Source organism: Xyrauchen texanus, chromosome 28, assembly GCF_025860055.1.
Source record: "Xyrauchen texanus isolate HMW12.3.18 chromosome 28, RBS_HiC_50CHRs, whole genome shotgun sequence".
Classification (NCBI taxonomy): domain Eukaryota; kingdom Metazoa; phylum Chordata; class Actinopteri; order Cypriniformes; family Catostomidae; genus Xyrauchen; species Xyrauchen texanus.
The window spans coordinates 24,686,259-24,705,561 of NC_068303.1; the positions used below are offsets into that span (position 1 = coordinate 24,686,259).

The 19,303-nt window shown below is 40.8% G+C and overlaps 1 protein-coding gene across 7 annotated transcripts in view; it reads right to left on the reverse strand.

Annotated features, from left to right (window-relative positions):
• LOC127622059 (apoptosis-stimulating of p53 protein 1-like) overlaps nucleotides 1-19,303 on the reverse strand; it is an 87,996-nt gene that overhangs the window by 41,629 nt on the left and 27,064 nt on the right. For all 7 annotated transcript variants that reach the window (XM_052095978.1, XM_052095979.1, XM_052095977.1 and 4 more), the window contains 2 exons: nucleotides 7,030-7,177; nucleotides 3,824-3,943 (listed from right to left, as the gene is read on the reverse strand). In XM_052095978.1, the coding sequence (XP_051951938.1) occupies nucleotides 3,824-3,943; nucleotides 7,030-7,177 (268 nt within the window). The remainder of the gene's footprint in view (nucleotides 1-3,823; nucleotides 3,944-7,029; nucleotides 7,178-19,303) is intronic.

Sequence of the window (19,303 nt, forward strand, 5' to 3'; positions counted from 1 at the left end):
TCAAAACACTTGGAGTTCTAAGTATTAAACTATATTTAACTTGACACAGTGACCTAAAAATTGTATGTTTGCATGTATGACGCAGGTGTACATTGATGGGTCCTTAAACAAGCCCTCGTAATAAATCTTGAACTGATTGACAAATTCACTTGCAAAATGGATTGCCGTGAACTGTATGCCAATGATTGACTTATGTTCAATAATATGGTAGTAAACAATACATTGTATTCTGAAGCCACTTTTTGTATCGTCTTAATTAAAGATAATCTCTTCCACTACAAGATTGATTATCTGAAAAAAAAATATATATATATATATATATATATATATATATATATATATATATATATATATATATATATATATATATATATATACACACACATACACACATACATACGCACACACATATATATATATATACACATCATCCCTTTGCATCAAAATTGCCTCACATGCAAGGAAATTGCTGCAGAGAATATTGCACCTAAAAGAACCATTTACCGGATCATCAAGAACTTCAAGGAGAGGGGAACAACTGCAGTGAAGAAGGCTTCAGGACGTCCCAGAGTGTCCAGCAAGCACCAGGAATGTCTCCTCCTGAGGAGTCGGCTACGGAATTGTGTTACCACCAGTGCAGAGCTTGCTCAATATTGGCAGCAGTTTGGTGTGAGTGCATCTGCACGCACAGTGAGGCAAAGATTTTTGGACAATGGCCAAGTGTCAATGAGGGCAGCAAAGAAGCCACTTCTTCGCAAGAAAAACAAGGACAGACTGAAATTCTGGAGGAAGTACAAGGATTGGACAACAGAAGACTGGTGCATAGATATTTTCTCCGATGAAGCCCCCTTTCGACTGTTTGGGATATCGGGAAAATCAATAGTCCGGAGAAGAAAAGGTGAATGCTACCATGAGTCCTGTGTCGTGCCAGCAGTGAAGCATCTTGAGACCATCCATGTGTGGAGTTGCTTTTCATCCAAGGGAGTGGGCTCTCACAATTCTGCCCCAAAACACTGCCAAGAATAAAGAATGGTATCAAAACATCCTGCAAGAGCAACTTCCCCCAATGATCCAGGAGCAATTTGCTGATGATCCATGTATTTTCCAGCATGATGGAGCACCATGTCACAATCAATTGCATTGATATTTTGGATCCGTGGCCAGGCAACACCACGGATCTTAGTCCCATAGAGAACCTGTGGTCAATAATCAAAAAGGCAAGGTGGACAAAGAGAAGCCCACAAATTGTGATCAAATCAGAGCACTGATAAGTCAAGAATGGATTGCCATCAATCAGGATTTCGCCCAGAAGCTGATATCCAGCATGCCAGAGTTAATTGCAGAGGCTATGAAGAACAAGGGTCAACACAGTAAATATTGACTCATATATTGAATGTTTTTGCAAATAAAAGCCTTTAAAACATATGAAACGCTTATCATTGTTTTCCATTATACCATAGAAACATGTGAAACAATAATCTACAAATACCGAAGCAGCAAACTTTGCAAAACACAAAATTTGTGTCACTGCCAATACTTTTGGCCACGGCTGTACATGGTGCCAATTGCCATGAGACATGACCAAGGTTAAGAAGGCTGAAACACGACCACCACTGAATATATTCACAAGTTGAATTATTCAAGTATGGGCAAAGAAATACATGAAGGCAGATTTTTCAAAGGTTTTATGGACGGATGAATTGAGAGTGACTCTTGATGGACCAGATGGATGGGCCCGTGGCTGGATCACTAATGGACACAGGGCACCACTTCAAGTCAGGTGCCAGCAAGGTGGAGGAGGGGTACTGGTATGGGCTGCTATTATTAAGTTAAGGTAAGCTAAGGTAGTTGGACCTATTCGAGTTGAAGATGGACTGAAACTCAACTCTAAAACCTACTGCCAGTTTCTGAAAAGTACTTTCTTCTTCCTGTACCACTGCTTGAGGTCCTCAGCATTCAAGAAGGCCATGATCTGTATGCAAGAAAATGCTCCATCACATGCATCCAAGTACTCCACTGCTTGGCTAGCCAGCAAGGCCCTCAAAGATGCCCAAACAATGACTTGGCCCCCTTCCTCACCTGAATTACATCTTACTAAGAACTTGTGGGCCCTTCTTAAATGTGAGATTTACATTGAGGGAAGACAATACACCTCTTTGAACAGCATTTGAGAGGCTGTGGTTGCTGCTTCAGCTCCATGGATGGAAGGCTCATGGCAGTTATTGAAAAGAAGGGTGGCTATATTGGTCACAGAATATTTTTGAAAGGCCAGGAATGTTATTTAATTTTCATTTTGTGTACTTATTTGTTGCACCTACTCTAAAAATTGAGTTGTGAGAAATTATTTTTGTAATATAGTTGCCTAATAGTTGTGCACACATATATTCCACTGAGAAAGACAAACTCACATTTTCTTTGTTAAACATTCAGGTTTGAGATTCAATAACATTTTGGATTGACAGAGCATTATGTTTGTTAAACAAAAAAATGTATCCTGAGGAGAAAACAATGTGTGTTTATGTGTATGTTTATATGTATATATATGTGTGTATATATATATATATATCTGTCAGGTTACGGAACACGAGAACGATGCCATTTTAAAACCGTACATGGAATGGTGATTTATTTATTTTTTTGCACATGCAGAAAGGGTATTTAAGCATTTTCATATGTTTCAGTGTGAACAAACCACTTTTGGAAAATGCTTGAAAATAGCAGTGTGAAAAGGGAGCATTTTAAAAATGAAAATGGCATTTTCAAATGTATACAGATTAATGTAGATGTAGTCCGAGTTTGCACTGATCAGCCACAAAATTAAACCACTGACAGGTGAAGTGAATAACATTTATTATCTTGTTACAATGGCACCTGTCAAGGGGTGGGATATATTAGGCAACAAGAGAACAGTTAGTTCTTAAATGTCATGTGTTGGAAGCAGGAAAAATGGGCAACCATAAGGATCAGAGCGACTTCGACAAGGGCTAAATTGTGATGGCTAGACGACTGGGTCAGATCTTCTCCAAAACGGCAGGCCTTGTGGTGTGTTCTCGTGTGCAGTGGTTAGTAACTACCAAAAGTGGTCCAAGGATGGACAACCGGTGAACCAGAGTCAGGGTCATTGGTGCCTAAGTTACACTGATGCATGTGGGGAGTGAATGCTAGCCCGTCTAGTCCAATCCCACAGAAGAGCTAATGCAGCACAAACTGCTGAAAAACGTAATGCTGGCCATGATAGAAAGGTGTCAGAACTGGACCATGGAGCAATGGAAGAGGGTGGCCTGGTCTGATGAATCACGTTTTCTTTTAGATCATGTGGACGGTCAGGTGTGTGTGCATCATTTACATCATTGGGGAAGAGATGGTGGCAGGATGCACCATGGGAAGGCAGGCCGGTGGAGGCAGTGTAATGCTCTGTGTAATGTTCTGCTGGGAAACATTTGGTCCTGGGATTCATGTGGATTTTACTTTGAAACATACCATCTACCCAAATATTGTTGCAGACTATGTACACCCCTTCATGGAAACGGTATTCCCTGATGGCAGTGGCCTCATTCAGCTGGATAATGCGCCCTGCTACACTGCAAATATAGTTCAGGTATGGTTTGAGGAACATGACAGAGTTCAAGGTGTTGTCTTGGCCACCAAATTATATTGAACCTGAATTGTTCAACCAGGATGTGCTTGTATCTTTTTTCAAAAGAACACATATAGAGGCCACTGACATGGGAATCAAAAACATTCCCATCAATGTTAGCCAATGAGAAGAGATTGGTGATGGGCAAGATGTGGCCTGTTGCCAGTCTAGTGAAAGCATTCTCACCCTGATCACTGCTTTCAGTGGGCGAGTCTTCGTGACGAAGGTAGAACTTCACCTCCTGCTTTCTGGGACCCCATTTCTGCAGGTGCTCATACATCATGTGCTCAAAGGGGATGGCTCGCTCTGGACAAGGAAAACAAAGACATTAACGCAATAAAACCTCTCTGATGATAGGTAATTTGTAACAACTTTTAATTAGATTTAATTCGTTGACATTAGTTAATGCATTAAGTATCATAAACTAACAATGAACAATTACTTTTTTCATCAATTATTCATCCTGGTTAATGGTTTTGGTAATGTAGTTCATAATTAATTAATGTTACGATATTCAACTTTTAAAGTTAGAAAATGTATTAGTATACATAGGAAAGAACATTAACCAAGATTAATAAATTCAGAAAAAGTATTGTACTGTATTGTTCTTGTTAATGAATACAACCTTATTGTTAATAGGGCTGCAACTAACGATTATTCGACTATTCAGTGATTATTGCAACGATTAATCATTAGCTCTTAACCGATTATTCAGCTTGTGCCCTGACTTTAATGTGCTTGAAAATTCAGCTTTTAAAAATACCTCTAAATGACATTTAAAGTATTCTTTCCCCCTTTAAATCAGTGAGTTTAATACATACAAATATTCACTCCAAAAAAGTATTTTTGTCTTGCTTACCATTTAAAGTGGTCTAAAATTCTTAAAACCAGATACATTTACTTGAGAAGAAACATAAGATATGTAGACATGCTTCAAAAGAATGTTTCTAAAATATTAGTGTATTTTGTATATAAGTGTATTTTTTCACTTGGTTATACTTCTGCGAGTGCATTTAAGACAAAATACACTCATTTTCATGATCTATTCTCTAAAAGCAAGTCTAAATACCTTATATGCTGCTTCTCGGGTAAATGCTGCTAAAGAAAATAGATGTTGTTTTAAAGGAGTTTTAGATATTTATATTGGAAAACATGCCAAAACAAAAAGAAATCAAAAATTATTTTTTTTGCAGTGTATAATGGGGCAAAGACTTCCTCTCTCACCTTTCTGGTCACTTCAATCACTCTTTAACTCACAAAAAAAAAAAAAAATGTATAGACTGTGTATAGACAATTATATTCACAATAAGAAACGCATAGTGACATATATTATGATTCAATAAATTGCGATCCATCGCATTATGATCTAGCTGCAGCAAGCGTGCACACTCGAGCGTCCCAAAGACACCTTGTGTATCAGCCAGGTGTAGTTTCAATCTCTCCCCCTTACATCGGGCCATATAATTGCCTCATAATTTGCGATCTACAGTACAACCTGAAGCTGTGAAAGTTTAGAGTGCATCTGGACTGTGAGCTGTGTGATTCTTCCTCTCCTCAGTCAGGCGTAAACTGCAGTGCTACTCTCACGTGTCATCATTAGAGTTTAATGTGATCTCATGTTGCGTTAAATGAGATGAAATGACTATTCGATAACGGAAATTTTATGACAATTTTTTGTTGTTGACGTTGTCGATAATGCCGACTAATCGTTTCACAAAATGCTTTGTTTTTCAAGACAAAAAAAGTGAGAAGAGGGTACTGTGTTCACATCAAAAAGAGAGCATCCCTCATGCTGAAGAGTGTTTAATTTCAGAGTAAAACATCTAAAAATAGGAATTATGGGGGAGGCACACCTGAGAGGAGACCTGAGAAACAGACATAAAGGGATCAAAAGAACAAAAGAGTTGAAATTCAATCAAACATGGCCTCCAACCAGAGGAATGTGGTGGGACTGAGTGGGCATATAGAACAGAGAGATGGACAGGAACAAACTTTTTCGACCTGGCTAACAGGTGGAGGGACATCTGGAGTTTGGGAAGCCACCCAAACAAAATATAAGAAGGGATAAAAAAAGAATATAGGGAACGTGCACTGGCTCAGGGATTTTTCAAATGAGAAAGAGTGAGAGCAGATGTATGTGTGCATGTGAGCCAATTTAAACTTCCAGGACACTTTGGCTCATCTAATGTAAACTTCAAAATGTAGGACTTAATTATACTGAGACTACTGACCATCAAAAGCAAAAATTTGGTGAGACAAATAAAAAATCTATAATAGTAACTAGAAACTAACTGTGGTGATGGGGGCATGGCCAAACTATGTCTGTGGAGAAAGATGCAAGCTGTCATTAAAGTACTGAAAAGTATGACAATAAAACTTATGTTGGACTGTTCACCTGGCCCCCGCTTCCTCCTTCAAAGAGAGTTAAAGAACCTTGTCATGGTAGTGCCGAAACCTGGGAAGGAGGAAGTGGGGTCCAGGTGAACAGTCCAACATAAGTTTTATTGTCATACTTTTCAGTACTTTAATGACAGCTTGTGCGCACACACAGCTTTGTGCGTCTCTCTCTCCCCCTCCCGGTGGTCTGGATTGCCCTTATTATCTCTCTCCACTCTCACTGCTAACACAAAACAGCTGTTAGAGGTGATTTCCTACAGATGTTAATCCTTACTGCTCTGTCTCTCTTGGCCACTCTCTCCACAGACGTCACTCGGCCACGCCCCCATCCCTGCAATAATGCTGCACTTTACGTGATCAATCACATGCTGTAAAATAACTGTGATCATCATGGCTTCAATGACAGACAGACACACTATTAGATATTTGAGGATATATAGAGTTTTGAAAGGAAGCACCATCAGAAAAGATAACGTTTCTGGTACAAAGCTGTTGATAGAAAAAACTAACATCAAGGGAAAAAAGCACCCATCTGTCAAAGCAGAAATAACAGTCTGATAGGACTAAGAGAGGTCAAACCTGAAAGTGTTCCATTGCTACCAGATTCTTCAAAATACTGTGTGAGTGTCTTTAACAAAACTGCTAAGGTGGAGAGGTAAGAAAAATTACTGTAATTTCATATACAGATTATTTCACATGAAGGTATTAGTGTTGATACGGAGACCACTGCCATTTTTTTCAAACTTGTAATTTAAAAAGTGCACTTAGTACTATTTCTGAAATATTAAAACTTTTGCATCCACGCTAAAAGGTGTCAATATAAGTCCAAGTCGCAGTTCAACATAAACAAAAAATTGTTGCATGCACCTTTAAAAAAATGAAAGAAAGACTACGAGCAAAAGCCACTGATGTAAATTACTATAAATTCACTTATTTTAAATGAATAGGGACCAGAAGAATGTGGCTAGGAAAGATGTTGCTTAAGAGGGACTCACCATTTCCACGCCACACCTCAGCCAGGTGGCAGCCACTTTCCCCTGGTTCCTTACAGAACTCCACCACATCACGACACGTCGTCTCCGGAGTGATGGGCACCTCCGTCAGGGCCTGCTCCCCATCACTCAAATACACCGTTAAGATCATCTGGGAGAGGAGAGGGGAGAAAAATTTGAATTTTCCATTGTTGAGCTATGTACATACGTGCACAACCACATAGGAGGCAAATGGAAATAAATACATTTTGACTGGGGTCACGTGACGCTACAGAGCTGAGTGGACAGTCCTAAACTTTTCTCTCAATTATTCTAAAACAATGCTGAAAAAACATAACAATCGACATTTTCAACTACGTGATGCTAGCTTTCAATGCTGGGTTATGGATTGCCATTCTAAACTTAAGATCCTTAAAGTTCTCATAAAAGAAATTCAGGAAGGCAACAAAAATTGCTCACAAAAGATAGACTTGAAAACTGCGGATTTACAAACCTCTATCAAGACCTACCACTCCACTATGAGTAGCCTTCTAGGAAGAGTGATGGAGGCCAAAAATCGTATCGGTGACACCAAAGACAAAGTATGTAGGATAGATGTTCATGTGAAACAGATACGACAAGATAACAAACTTTTGAAAAACAAAGCTACAGCAGGCAAAACGACATACGTATAATAGGTCTGAAGGAAGGTAGTGACTCCGTTAAGTTCTTCGCCAAATGGTTACCCAGCGTCTTAGGAGCACAACACTTTCCTGAACCATTGGATATTGAGCGGGCCCCCGAACCTCAAACCAGATGCAGAATCCTTAACTTTGGATAACTTTGATAAAAGTGAAGTCCTATCAATATCTGTATTTAAATGTAATACTTTAAGTAATAGACTTCCTTTCAAACTCTCACCCTCAGATATTAAATACTTCGGTATCAATGTAGATAAGGACTTGAAGCTTTATATGTGCAATCTGCCTAAAATTTGGGAGAAAGTAGGGAATGATCTCAACTGGATTGACCTACCACTCACCCAATTTGGGAGGATAAATGTTATGAAGATGAATATCTTACATTTCTATATATCTTTAAATCCCTCCCAATTCATATACCAGCCTCCTTTTTTCCGCTCTCTCAATGGTATGATCAGAAGCTTCATATGGCGAGGCAAAACCCCCAGAGTTAGCTTAGACAAGTTAGCATTAGACTGACTATAATCAGGGAGGTCTAAAACTACCAAATTTCAAAATGTACTTTTGGGCAGCACATTCTAGATACCTGGCCCAGATATTTGGAAGCAATCCTTAAAATGACTTAAAATAGAAATACTAGAGACAAAGGGAAATTATCCCAGAGACTTGCTATACAACTGGGATGTTAAATCAATCAAAACAATAACTGACAATCCTATGATCATTCATTCTTTCCAGATGTGGGGAAAATACAATAGACATTTGAACAGAAGGAGTTTCTCTCCCCTAAGACACCAATACGGGGCAACAAATTGATTCCAGAAGGTTTTCAGGATAAGCACTTTAAAATCTGGGCTGATAATTGAATTAACCGCTTGGAACAATGTTGTGAGGATGGAGTATTTATGTCTTTTGAATGGTTTAAATCTAGGTACAATTTAATTAATAAAGAATTCTTTGGCTACTTACATTTACATTTATGCATTTGGCAGACGCTTTTATCCAAAGCGACTTACAGAGCCCTTATTACAGGGACAATCCCCCTGGAGCAACCTGGAGTTAAGTGCCTTGCTCAAGGACATAATGGTGGTGGCTGTGGGTCTCGAACCAGCGTCCTTCTGATTACCAGATTACCAGTAATCTGCAAGTATGAGACTTCCTAAGAGTCAAGACTCAGCTGAAGTTTCCTAGTTTCACACAGCTGGAGCAAGTCGAGATATTCTGGAGAAACTTTTATTCGAGCCGACCACTTTACAAGAGAATTTCTAGGATATATAATTGTTTTATGACAAATAACCCACTACCTGAATTAGACAAATCCAAAAACATGGGAAAAGGATCTAGGCATTAGCATAGATGCAGATGTATTCACGTCTTCTTTGAATTCCAGATTAATTCAATTTAATTTTCTTCATCAGCTTTATTTCACACCATCTAGAGTGCATAAATTCAACAAATAATTCTCACCCATTTGCTTCAGATGTGGTATAGATGAAGAAAGCTTTTTACACTCCACCTGGTCCTGCACTATGGTTTATACATTCTGGCAAAAAGTATGCCGCATTATATCTGATAAACATAGAATCGCCTTCACAATGAATCCAGAAATTTGTTTATTTGGTAATTTCATCAATTCCAACCTCAGGCAGAGCCAGACAATACAATTTACAGAAACTTTGTTACTGATTGCCAAGAAGTATATTACACTGAAGTTGAAATCTAACACTGCCATCCCAAAAGGTTTGTGGCTATCAGAATTCAACAGATCGGATTGAATTTTTCCTTGACTAAAGGTTTCACAAGGTAGTGAAAATTGTATTGCGTTAGTACTGTTTTATAACATACTGTTTTATAGCCACCCTGTATAACCCTATAACATCACAAATAAAGTCCAAATCGCAATACCAAGATTTTTCAAAATAATCGCCAATTTGTCAAAATCGTGCAGCCCTAAAATGGACAAATCAGTTGCATCTGGGTCAGGACAAGAATCTTAGTGCATTGAGTGTGTATGGTGGGAGTTAATGCAACTATAAACATTCTCTCTTTTCAATTCCGTTCAGCTGTATTTAGTGCAATAAACATTTTCTGTGTGAATGCCCCCTGAACTTGTCGGTTTTATGTATTGTTCCAGACACCATCATGGCCTTCTGTAGACAAATGCCTGCATGTTGTTCGGTTTGAGGGAACATAAGCCGTCAGTTAAATGTTTAATTCCTCATCTAAGAATATTTAGACCTCAGTGGAAGGATCCCACTCATCTGAAAGAGCACACGGTTGTAGTGCCACAGCTCGAAACACAACTCGAAAATTTTATTCACTTGTCGATTCGTAAACTAAAAGCTATCCTGACCACACAATATCATGCAGTGCATTTTCATTTAAAACCTATTGAATTACAAAATAAGTAACAAACAGGTCCAAGTTCTGTTGTTGCACTGTTGACGGTGGTTCCTAGCCCCCCCAGCTATTACCCACAATGATAGATGGTGCGCTAACAGGGATGAGTCTGGGCCTGTCAGCTTGACAGTGACTGACATGTGGGAATGGCTGGCTAGTGCTGCTCTAAGTGCAGCGTGGCAAAGGAGAGATGGATGGTTGGCTGCAATATAGAGAGATCAAAGAAGACATTGAGAAAGGCAAAGCAAAAGATAAAAAAGAACGGATGAAGCAGAGATCATTACTTCCCAAACACATCTTGGTTGAGAGCAGATGAGGGCATGTTCGTCTACTGACTGCAATATGGCATCGTACTGCCACTTTGCATGAAGCAATGTTGTGATCTCTTACATCCATTTTATTTTACAATTACTCCAAACAGTGTCCTTCTACAATGCTTGACATTAAATGGAAAAATAAATAAATAGTATTTGAGGTGCAGTGGAGAGATTGAAGTCTTTTTCTGATTCTGTCTGACACTGCTTAAATAGTTGCAGTAAAAAGGTTTAAACTTGTCACTGTACAGATTAGCAACTGGAGAGCAGACAACAGATTCATTACACCAACATCATCATAGCAATATCACACAAAAATTGTTACAATGGAGCTTTGCAATATGACCAGTATCACACCATAGTGTGAAATTAACTTTTTTACCCAACAGCAACAGTGTCTGGTGTATACCCAATTTAACCAGATAATTAGATTTTTTTTCCAGCCATACGGTACAATAATGAAGCCTACAGAGTTCCTTGGGTGACACTCATAAAACACACACCTGCATACAAAATATACCTAGGTCAGGAGTAAGCGTGGAGTACCTCAAAGTAGGCCATGTGGGTGTCACTGGTTTAGTCTCCACAAATAACAGTTGGGTGGGTTGATAACCCCTCTCACCCAGCATTAGTGCACAAATATGGCACAATCCCACCTCACGCAAAACTGAGTAAATGTGTAAAGGCAAGGCATTCAGGCAGACCTACAATATTTTTGCTTGCATGGAGGGCAGTCCAAAATACAGGTGTGTGGGTGGATAAAGTGCTATTGCAGTGAAGAAAACCTGTCAAATCCTTTAACACCACACTGATGTTGCTTTTTGCATGGAGTTGAAGGCAACAATTGGATCAAGTCCATTTCAATGGACTTACTGTGGTGCAATACTAGGATTGAAATATTTAGGCCACACTCACAAGGTTTTTTCAGATGGCAAAATGACTGTTTTTTGCTTTATGCAACAATGGATTTTGTGTGGAACAACCAGTCTATGAAATTAGCACCTACCACACACCACTGAGGCGACCTGTAAAGTCTGATTTATACTGTGGAAGAAGCCAAACTTTTCTACTGGATGAACTAAAGCACCCTAGGCGAAAGAAATAGCCGTTAAAACTACGTACATCATTTAAAAATATGTTTGTTGAGGATGATGTCAAGAAAGGCTGTCAACTCTTTGGTGAACAACACATCAGGTAAACTGTCTCTGAGAGACGGGCTTCAAAGTTATCCATTTTACCGACAATAACCACGGTAACACTTTCCACTCTCATTCCCAGGTTGGTGAACCCGCTGCCATGGGTGCGGGCATGGAGACTGAGCCCGTTTGCTGGAGCTGCGGGGAGCCCGGACTAATGACTGGTGATGTAGGTGGGGGACATTGGTCCGGGTCCCCGACGCACCACAGGCCACCCCCGATCGAGCAGGGATGTAACACATGCATACCTGTGAGTATTAAGGGGGTATATACCAGGCCTTGGTGGATTTGGGTTGCAACCAAACCTCCATCGATCAATGCCTGGTTCAAGAGGCTTTGGGTGCTAACCACTAGGTGAAGGTGAGGTTTGTGCATGGTGATTCACGGTTATCCAATAGTAATGCTGCCTATTCAATTCCGGGGACAAAAGGGGATTCCCTACATGGATTTCCCTCTGGAGCAGACATGAGAAGAAACTCTTAGGCATGCCTTCAACCAAGTGAAAATAATTGATGGTCAACATCTTCAGCCAGATATTGCACTCACATATCCGTACTTTTCTATTATAAATGATTGGTTGAATTGAGTGACACAGGACGCTCAGACAAAAAAAAAGACACAACCTAGTTGTTGATTCCGAAGAGCTGTCAGGAAATGCTATTCCAGACGACTCATCATAATCTGATGGCAGGTCACTAAGGGCAGGAAAAGACACTGAACACTGTCTAATGGCCCGTTTCTATTGGTCGGGCGTCAATGTCAGCTGGTGAATCTACCAGCCACCACAAGAACGTCTTTGCGCCCACTTCCTTTGATCAAGGTCCCCTTCGAAAGAATTGCTATGGACCTCGTCGTTGCCAAGAACGTCAGTTCCGGCTGCATAATGGGAGCTCAGCTATGGTAATTTACACAGAGATAAAGTCCTTGTATTACTACCCACATCAACCTCTAAATTACTTGCAAAGTGGCAAGGGCCCTTTGAAGTCACACAAAAAGTCAGCAAAGTCGATTATAAGGTTAACCGAATAGATAGGTGTGTAGCACAGCAAATTTACCACCTAAACCTCTTAAAACCATGGAGGCGGTCCCTGTGCCTGGTTCTGGAGAGGGAGGAGCTCGGGCTGGAGGTGAACTTAAAAGCCAATCGAGGCACCCCAGTCACTTGCAGAGACCACCTCTCACTGTCACATGTCACGGACGTGGCCCGGTTGCAAAGAGAATTCTCTGACGTGTTTTCACCCCTCCCCGGTCGTACAAACCTAATAGAATAGCATATTAAAACAGCCCCAGCAGTAGTGGTATGCAGTCATCCCTATCGGATACCAGAGCACAAAAAAAAAAGTTGTTCAGGAAGAATTCGAGGCCATGCTCGATATGGGGGTAATAGAAGAATACCACAGTGACTGGGCCAGCCCGGTGGTGCTGGTTCAAAGGACGACAGCTCTGTCCAGTTCTGTGTAGATTATAGAAAGATCAATACGGTGTCTAAATTTGACACATATCCAATGCCTCGTATTGACAAACTGCTTGATCGGTTGAGCGCGGCTCATTTTTATTCAACGCCTTATTTGACAAAGGGATATTGGCAGATCCCCTTAACAACAATGTCATGAGAAAATGGACCACACTTGAGTAAATTCAAGTGTGGTCATGTAGAATTCTGTGCTGAATTCAGATGGTTCCACCTCACAGCGCTGCAATGATCAGAGGTGCAAGTTTAAGAGCTCGAGACTGATCTGTTGTGAATATTTGACACTGCTAAACCAGATACTTCAGATGTGTTACTAGACTTCAGAATCAGATGAACCGGGACGGTCGAGGCTACAGGCGCTGGCTCAGGGACGGTCGAGGCTACAGGCGCTGGCTCGCTGACCGTGGCAGGCGTGAGCTGGAGAGCGGAGGCTTTCCTTCTCCTCCTCCTCCGGGCGGAAGAAGTTGGCAGCGCTGGCTCATCGATCCGGGTAGGCAAGGGCTCAGCCTCGACAGCCGGAATCACGAGGGGTGGTTCCTCGGGCGCGAGTTTCCTCAGAACTCCCTCCACGGTTGCTCTCCGGGTACCGGCGCCTCTCTCCACCGGGATGACGGTAACCCGACCCAGTAGATGGTCTTCAGGGCGTCGTCGTCGCGCCCGGTGTGGATGGCGACCGTGGAGAAGAGTCGTGAGTACTCGCGGACGGGAAAATTTGCCCGGGCCAGTTCGAGGAAAACCGCTGCTAGATCCCTTTGGGGGGGTTCGGTCTTTCTGTCACGGTTGTGGGTGAAGTCAGACACAGGACAAGGATCTATCTGCAGCGGCAGTTTATTAAACAAAAGGGGTAATACAAAAACATGAACAAAGGAAAACATCCACGATGGGAAAAAGGTAAACAAAAACACGGAAGGCACACAAGGAGTTAACAGGAACACGGACGGCAGACAAGGAGATAACAGAGGCGAAAACAACGACGGAAAACATGGGCATAAGGCATCTACATTCAACAAAGACCGACAGGGGAAAGGAGAAACAAACAGGGTCAAATACACAAACACAATGAAGACTAAACGAGACCCAGGTGAGAACAATGAAGAGTGCAGGCAGTGAGAGAGGCCAGGAATTGTGGGAATTGTAGTTTATACACAGACAGTGAAACACGGGGCGGACAACAAGGAAAACGTGACATGGAATGTGACGTGCTGAGTGAAACAGAAAACACGGACCGGACCACAAGGAACGTGACATGGAATGTGACGTGTGGTATGTGAAACAGAGAACATAGGGCAGACAACACAGGAACGTGACACATGGTACAAATGCACACCAACCCATATAATGGAGTCTAGGTAAATATTTTAATTCAAACAGGAACTTGATTGATTTGATTAACATGACTGATAAATGTCCCCCATTTGTAGCACTCCAAACACAAATCTGTAAAATGGCAATTGGTGGAACAACAAACAGCAGTGCAATGTCAAATAGGCCTGCCACTGTATAAACACTAACCATAAATTTAGGATTAAAGCCATAAATGAAAATGTAAAACTACCTGAACTTCTGAAAATTAGCAAAATCCCACTGCAAAAACAAAATTCTCTAGGAAACACTATCACAAGTTCAATGGCAATTTGTTAGCATTTAAAAACCTGTCTGTGAAAAAAGTATTTTATTCAGCCTGTCGAAAAATCCACCATGCCTGACAGATAGCATGAGGTTTGTCATTATGTCAAGGTCTCAAGCAATGCAAACAAGAAACAAGAGACAAACAAGCAAGCCAAAACTTTTGCATTCACAGTACACACTCTCACTGTCAAACAGAATGGCAGGTTTATCGGAGCACCGGCAGCAACATTTTCCCAAGTTATACACATAGACAGCACTAGATAAATGTTTCTATTTATATTTACATGCAAGAGAGGCACTAATGGATTTTAGTAAACAAAAGGATCCCTAACAGTGCACTTCTTACATCATGCATGTTCTGAGCATATCTTTCAATTTCTATGATAAAGTAATGTCATTAAGATCAACTCAGGTTTAGTTTTCAAATATACATATATATATATATATATATATATATACAGTGAGGAAAATAAGTATTTGAACACCCTGCTATTTTGCAAGTTCTCCCACTTGGAAATCATGGAGGGGTCTGAAATTGTCATCGTAGGTGCATGTCCACTGTGAGAGACATAATCTAAAAAAAAAAAATCCAGAAATCACAATGTATGATTTTTTAACTATTTATTTGTATGATACAGCTGCAAATAAGTATTTGAACACCTGAGAAAATCAATGTTAATATTTGGTACAGTAGCCTTTGTTTGCAATTACAGAGGTCAAACGTTTCCTGTAGTTTTTCACCAGGTTTGCACACACTGCAGGAGGGATTTTGGCCCACTCCTCCACACAGATCTTCTCTAGATCAGTCAGGTTTCTGGGCTGTTGCTGAGAAACACGGAGTTTGAGATCCCTCCAAAGATTCTCTATTGGGTTTAGGTCTGGAGACTGGCTAGGCCACGCCAGAACCTTGATATGCTTCTTACAGAGCCACTCCTTGGTTATCCTGGCTGTGTGCTTCGTGTCATTGTCATGTTGGAAGCCCCAGCCTCGACCCATCTTCAATGCTCTAACTGAGGGAAGGAGGTTGTTCCCCAAAATCTCGCAATACATGGCCCCTGTCATCCTCTCCTTAATACAGTGCAGTCGCCCTGTCCCATGTGCAGAAAAACACCCCCAAAGCATGATGCTACCACCCCCATGCTTCACAGTAGGGATGGTGTTCTTGGGATGGTACTCATCATTCTTCTTCCTCCAAACACGGTTAGTGGAATTATGACCAAAAAGTTCTATTTTGGTCTCATCTGACCACATGACTTTCTCCCATGACTCCTCTGGATCATCCAAATGGTCATTGGCAAACTTAAGACGGGCCTTGACATGTGCTGGTTTAAGCAGGGGAACCTTCCGTGCCATGCATGATTTCAAACCGTGACGTCTTAGTGTATTACGAACAGTAACCTTGGAAACGGTGGTCCCAGCTCTTTTCAGGTCATTGACCAGCTCCTCCCGTGTAGTTCTGGGCTGATTTCTCACCTTTCTTATGATCATTGAGACCCCACGAGGTGAGATCTTGCATGGAGCCCCAGTCCGAGGGAGATTGACAGTCATGTTTAGCTTCTTCCATATTCTAATGATTGCTCCAACAGTGGACCTTTTTTCACCAAGCTGCTTGGCAATTTCCCCGTAGCCCTTTCCAGCCTTGTGGAGGTGTACAATTTTGTCTCTAGTGTCTTTGGACAGCTCTTTGGTCTTGGCCATGTTAGTAGTTGGATTCTTACTGATTGTATGGGGTGGACAGGTGTCTTTATGCAGCTAACGACCTCAAACAGGTGCATCTAATTTAGGATAATAAATGGAGTGGAGGTGGACATTTTAAAGGCAGACTAACAGGTCTTTGAGGGTCAGAATTCTAGCTGATAGACAGGTGTTCAAATACTTATTTGCAGCTGTATCATACAAATAAATAGTTAAAAAATCATACATTGTGATTTCTGGATTTTTTTTTTAGATTATGTCTCTCACAGTGGACATGCACCTACGACGACAATTTCAGACCCCTCCATGATTTCTAAGTGGGAGAACTTGCAAAATAGCAGGGTGTTCAAATACTTATTTTCCTCACTGTATATATATATATATATATATAAAATGCAGCATGATCATAAAGCCCCCCCAAAAAGTGCACTGTTTCACCCAAAATACATGCATTTAATTGTATTTTAATTGTATTAAAAGTTATTTTAGTGGAGTACCTGTATTAACTGATCTTCAGATGTGTGTGCTTCTCATCAGTGTCACTGCATGTGGGTATTAGATGGTATTAAGTTCTTGTGCATGTATATTTTTTCACTTTTTCAAACTTTCTGAATTGGGTGGTTGTTTGCTTTTAAAGCCACATGTAACTTGGCAAATTTTAACCTATTTTTTTAGCACATTGGTTGATTGGCAGGTGAGTCTGCATAAGTTTGCTGCTGTTCGAATGCATTTAAGCATTGATCGTTAAACTATGAGGCCAATGTGTTCACATGTATTATCAACCACATTTGACGACCTCCGAGTGTGATTGAAGTGGACAAATCTCAAAATGTTGTGGACCCAATTTGCACCTGTCTTTAGCCCCATCCCATTTAAAATGGATCAACGATTAAAACTTAACATCAGGTGTAAATGGGGCATTTACTGCTTTGCCATCGACTATACGAATCAGCAGGCAGAATTTTCACAGCAACGTGAAGACTCTCCACTCCCCACAGTGTTCCAGCGAACATCACTCTGCATATAATAAAAACATATATCATATTTATATTGCATCTCATGAGTGTCTGTCTTTCATATGCTTTATTATGGAGTGGTGGTGGTATAGTGGCTAAAGCACAGGGCTGTTAATCAGAAGGTCCTTGGTTTGAACCCCACGGCCACCACCATTGTGTCCTTGAGCAAGGCACTTAACTCCAGGTTGTTCTGGGGGGATTGTCCCTGTAATAATTGCACTGTAAGTCGCTTTGGATAAAAGCGTCTGCCAAATGCATAAATGTAAATGTATTAAGTTTGATGCGTTTCCTCCTTTCGTCAGAAAATTGCGAAAGCAGCGTTTACAAATAGGTTTTTGCTGATCTATGATGATGTTTCCCTAACCTATGAATTTCCAAACCTGGCTTTTTCCACTTTTCTTTTCGACAAGATTCAGTTGAGACGCCGCAGCAGCTTTGCTTGTCATCATCTTTTACTTGTTGTGAACGTTCGAAACTTTCCGACTCTGCATGGGTACCAGGTAGACCCGGTACTCGGTACCTCCAGAAATTCTGGTATCGTAAATAATTTTTTGTTTGAGTACCGACTTGGTACCGGAGTACTGGTATTTTTGACAACACTATATGGGGATGCTGCTTTCTGGCAAGCTGCACATATACAAGAGTAAAGTGTACACCGCTTATCCCGTATATTTAAACAGGAACCCAGCTTTCTCACAGTAAGCCACTGTGGCAGGGCGGAGGGCGGGGCCGGGTCGTGATCCTACACACCCGGTACCGTATTAGGCTAATCAAGCCTTTGAGAGGGATAAAGGTCGACTGCAGAGTATCATGCGGGAGAGAGAGATAGTTTACGGACATGTCCGTCATGTGTGTGTTTGCCTTTTAAGTTTATCATTAAAACTATCATTTATATTATCAAGCCGGTTCTCGCCTCCTCCTTTCCATTGATCCCTTTACAGACACATTTTCAAATTAACCCACTTTTCTGGTGTCTGAACTGACAGAAAAGTTTGCTCAACAAATGTGATCATCGTGTGTCCACACTCAAGATCACCACCCAGTGCATTCTGTTATAACTGCCAGTTTTTGTTTGTGTGCTCAGGATTTAACATGCATCTCACTGTATATATGGTCAGCAAAGCAAAACTTTGCGAAATTCGAATAGTATATTTACTATTCAAATAAATATTGCAGAAAGAATATTCGGCTACTCGTGCACATCCCTAATATATATAACCCTTGTTATTAATGACACCTGTGGCCAGTAAGTGAACTGCAACCAGCTACCTTTTGCTCGTGCTATTACACACACTCCATAGTAGGGTTGGGCGATGTCCCCTAAATTGGCAGTTGACGATGTTGACAGTAAAACATTGCGATGGACGATGATATCGTCGGTGGGGGTGGGTGGGTGGGTGGATGGGGGTTATATAATTTCATATAATTTTCAAAAATTATTTGAAAAATTATAATTTCGTTATTTTACTAACCCAACTAATGACTCGTCAGCGCTTTATCTGTAGGTTGCACGACACGTGAAGCATTTTTGGTTTTTTAGCTTTCACTTAAGAAGAGTTTTGCACTATTTATTTTAATATATCTCTTTACATAAATACTATTTTCCACTTAAAAACTATAATTTCGTTATTTTACTCACTGATGAGCAAAAGGTCGAGGCAGAAATGACCATGTACATGCAGGAAATGGCCATTGATGGGGAAGAGGACCCGCTGACTTGGTGGAAAACGAACGACAAAAGGTTTCCGTTCATGGCAAGATTAGCACGGAAATATCTGTGCATATGTGCTACCAGTACTCCATCAGAGCGGGTCTTCAGCACAGCGGGTAGTGTAGTTCCTCTAATCCGCAGATTATTAAAACCAGATAAAGTGAA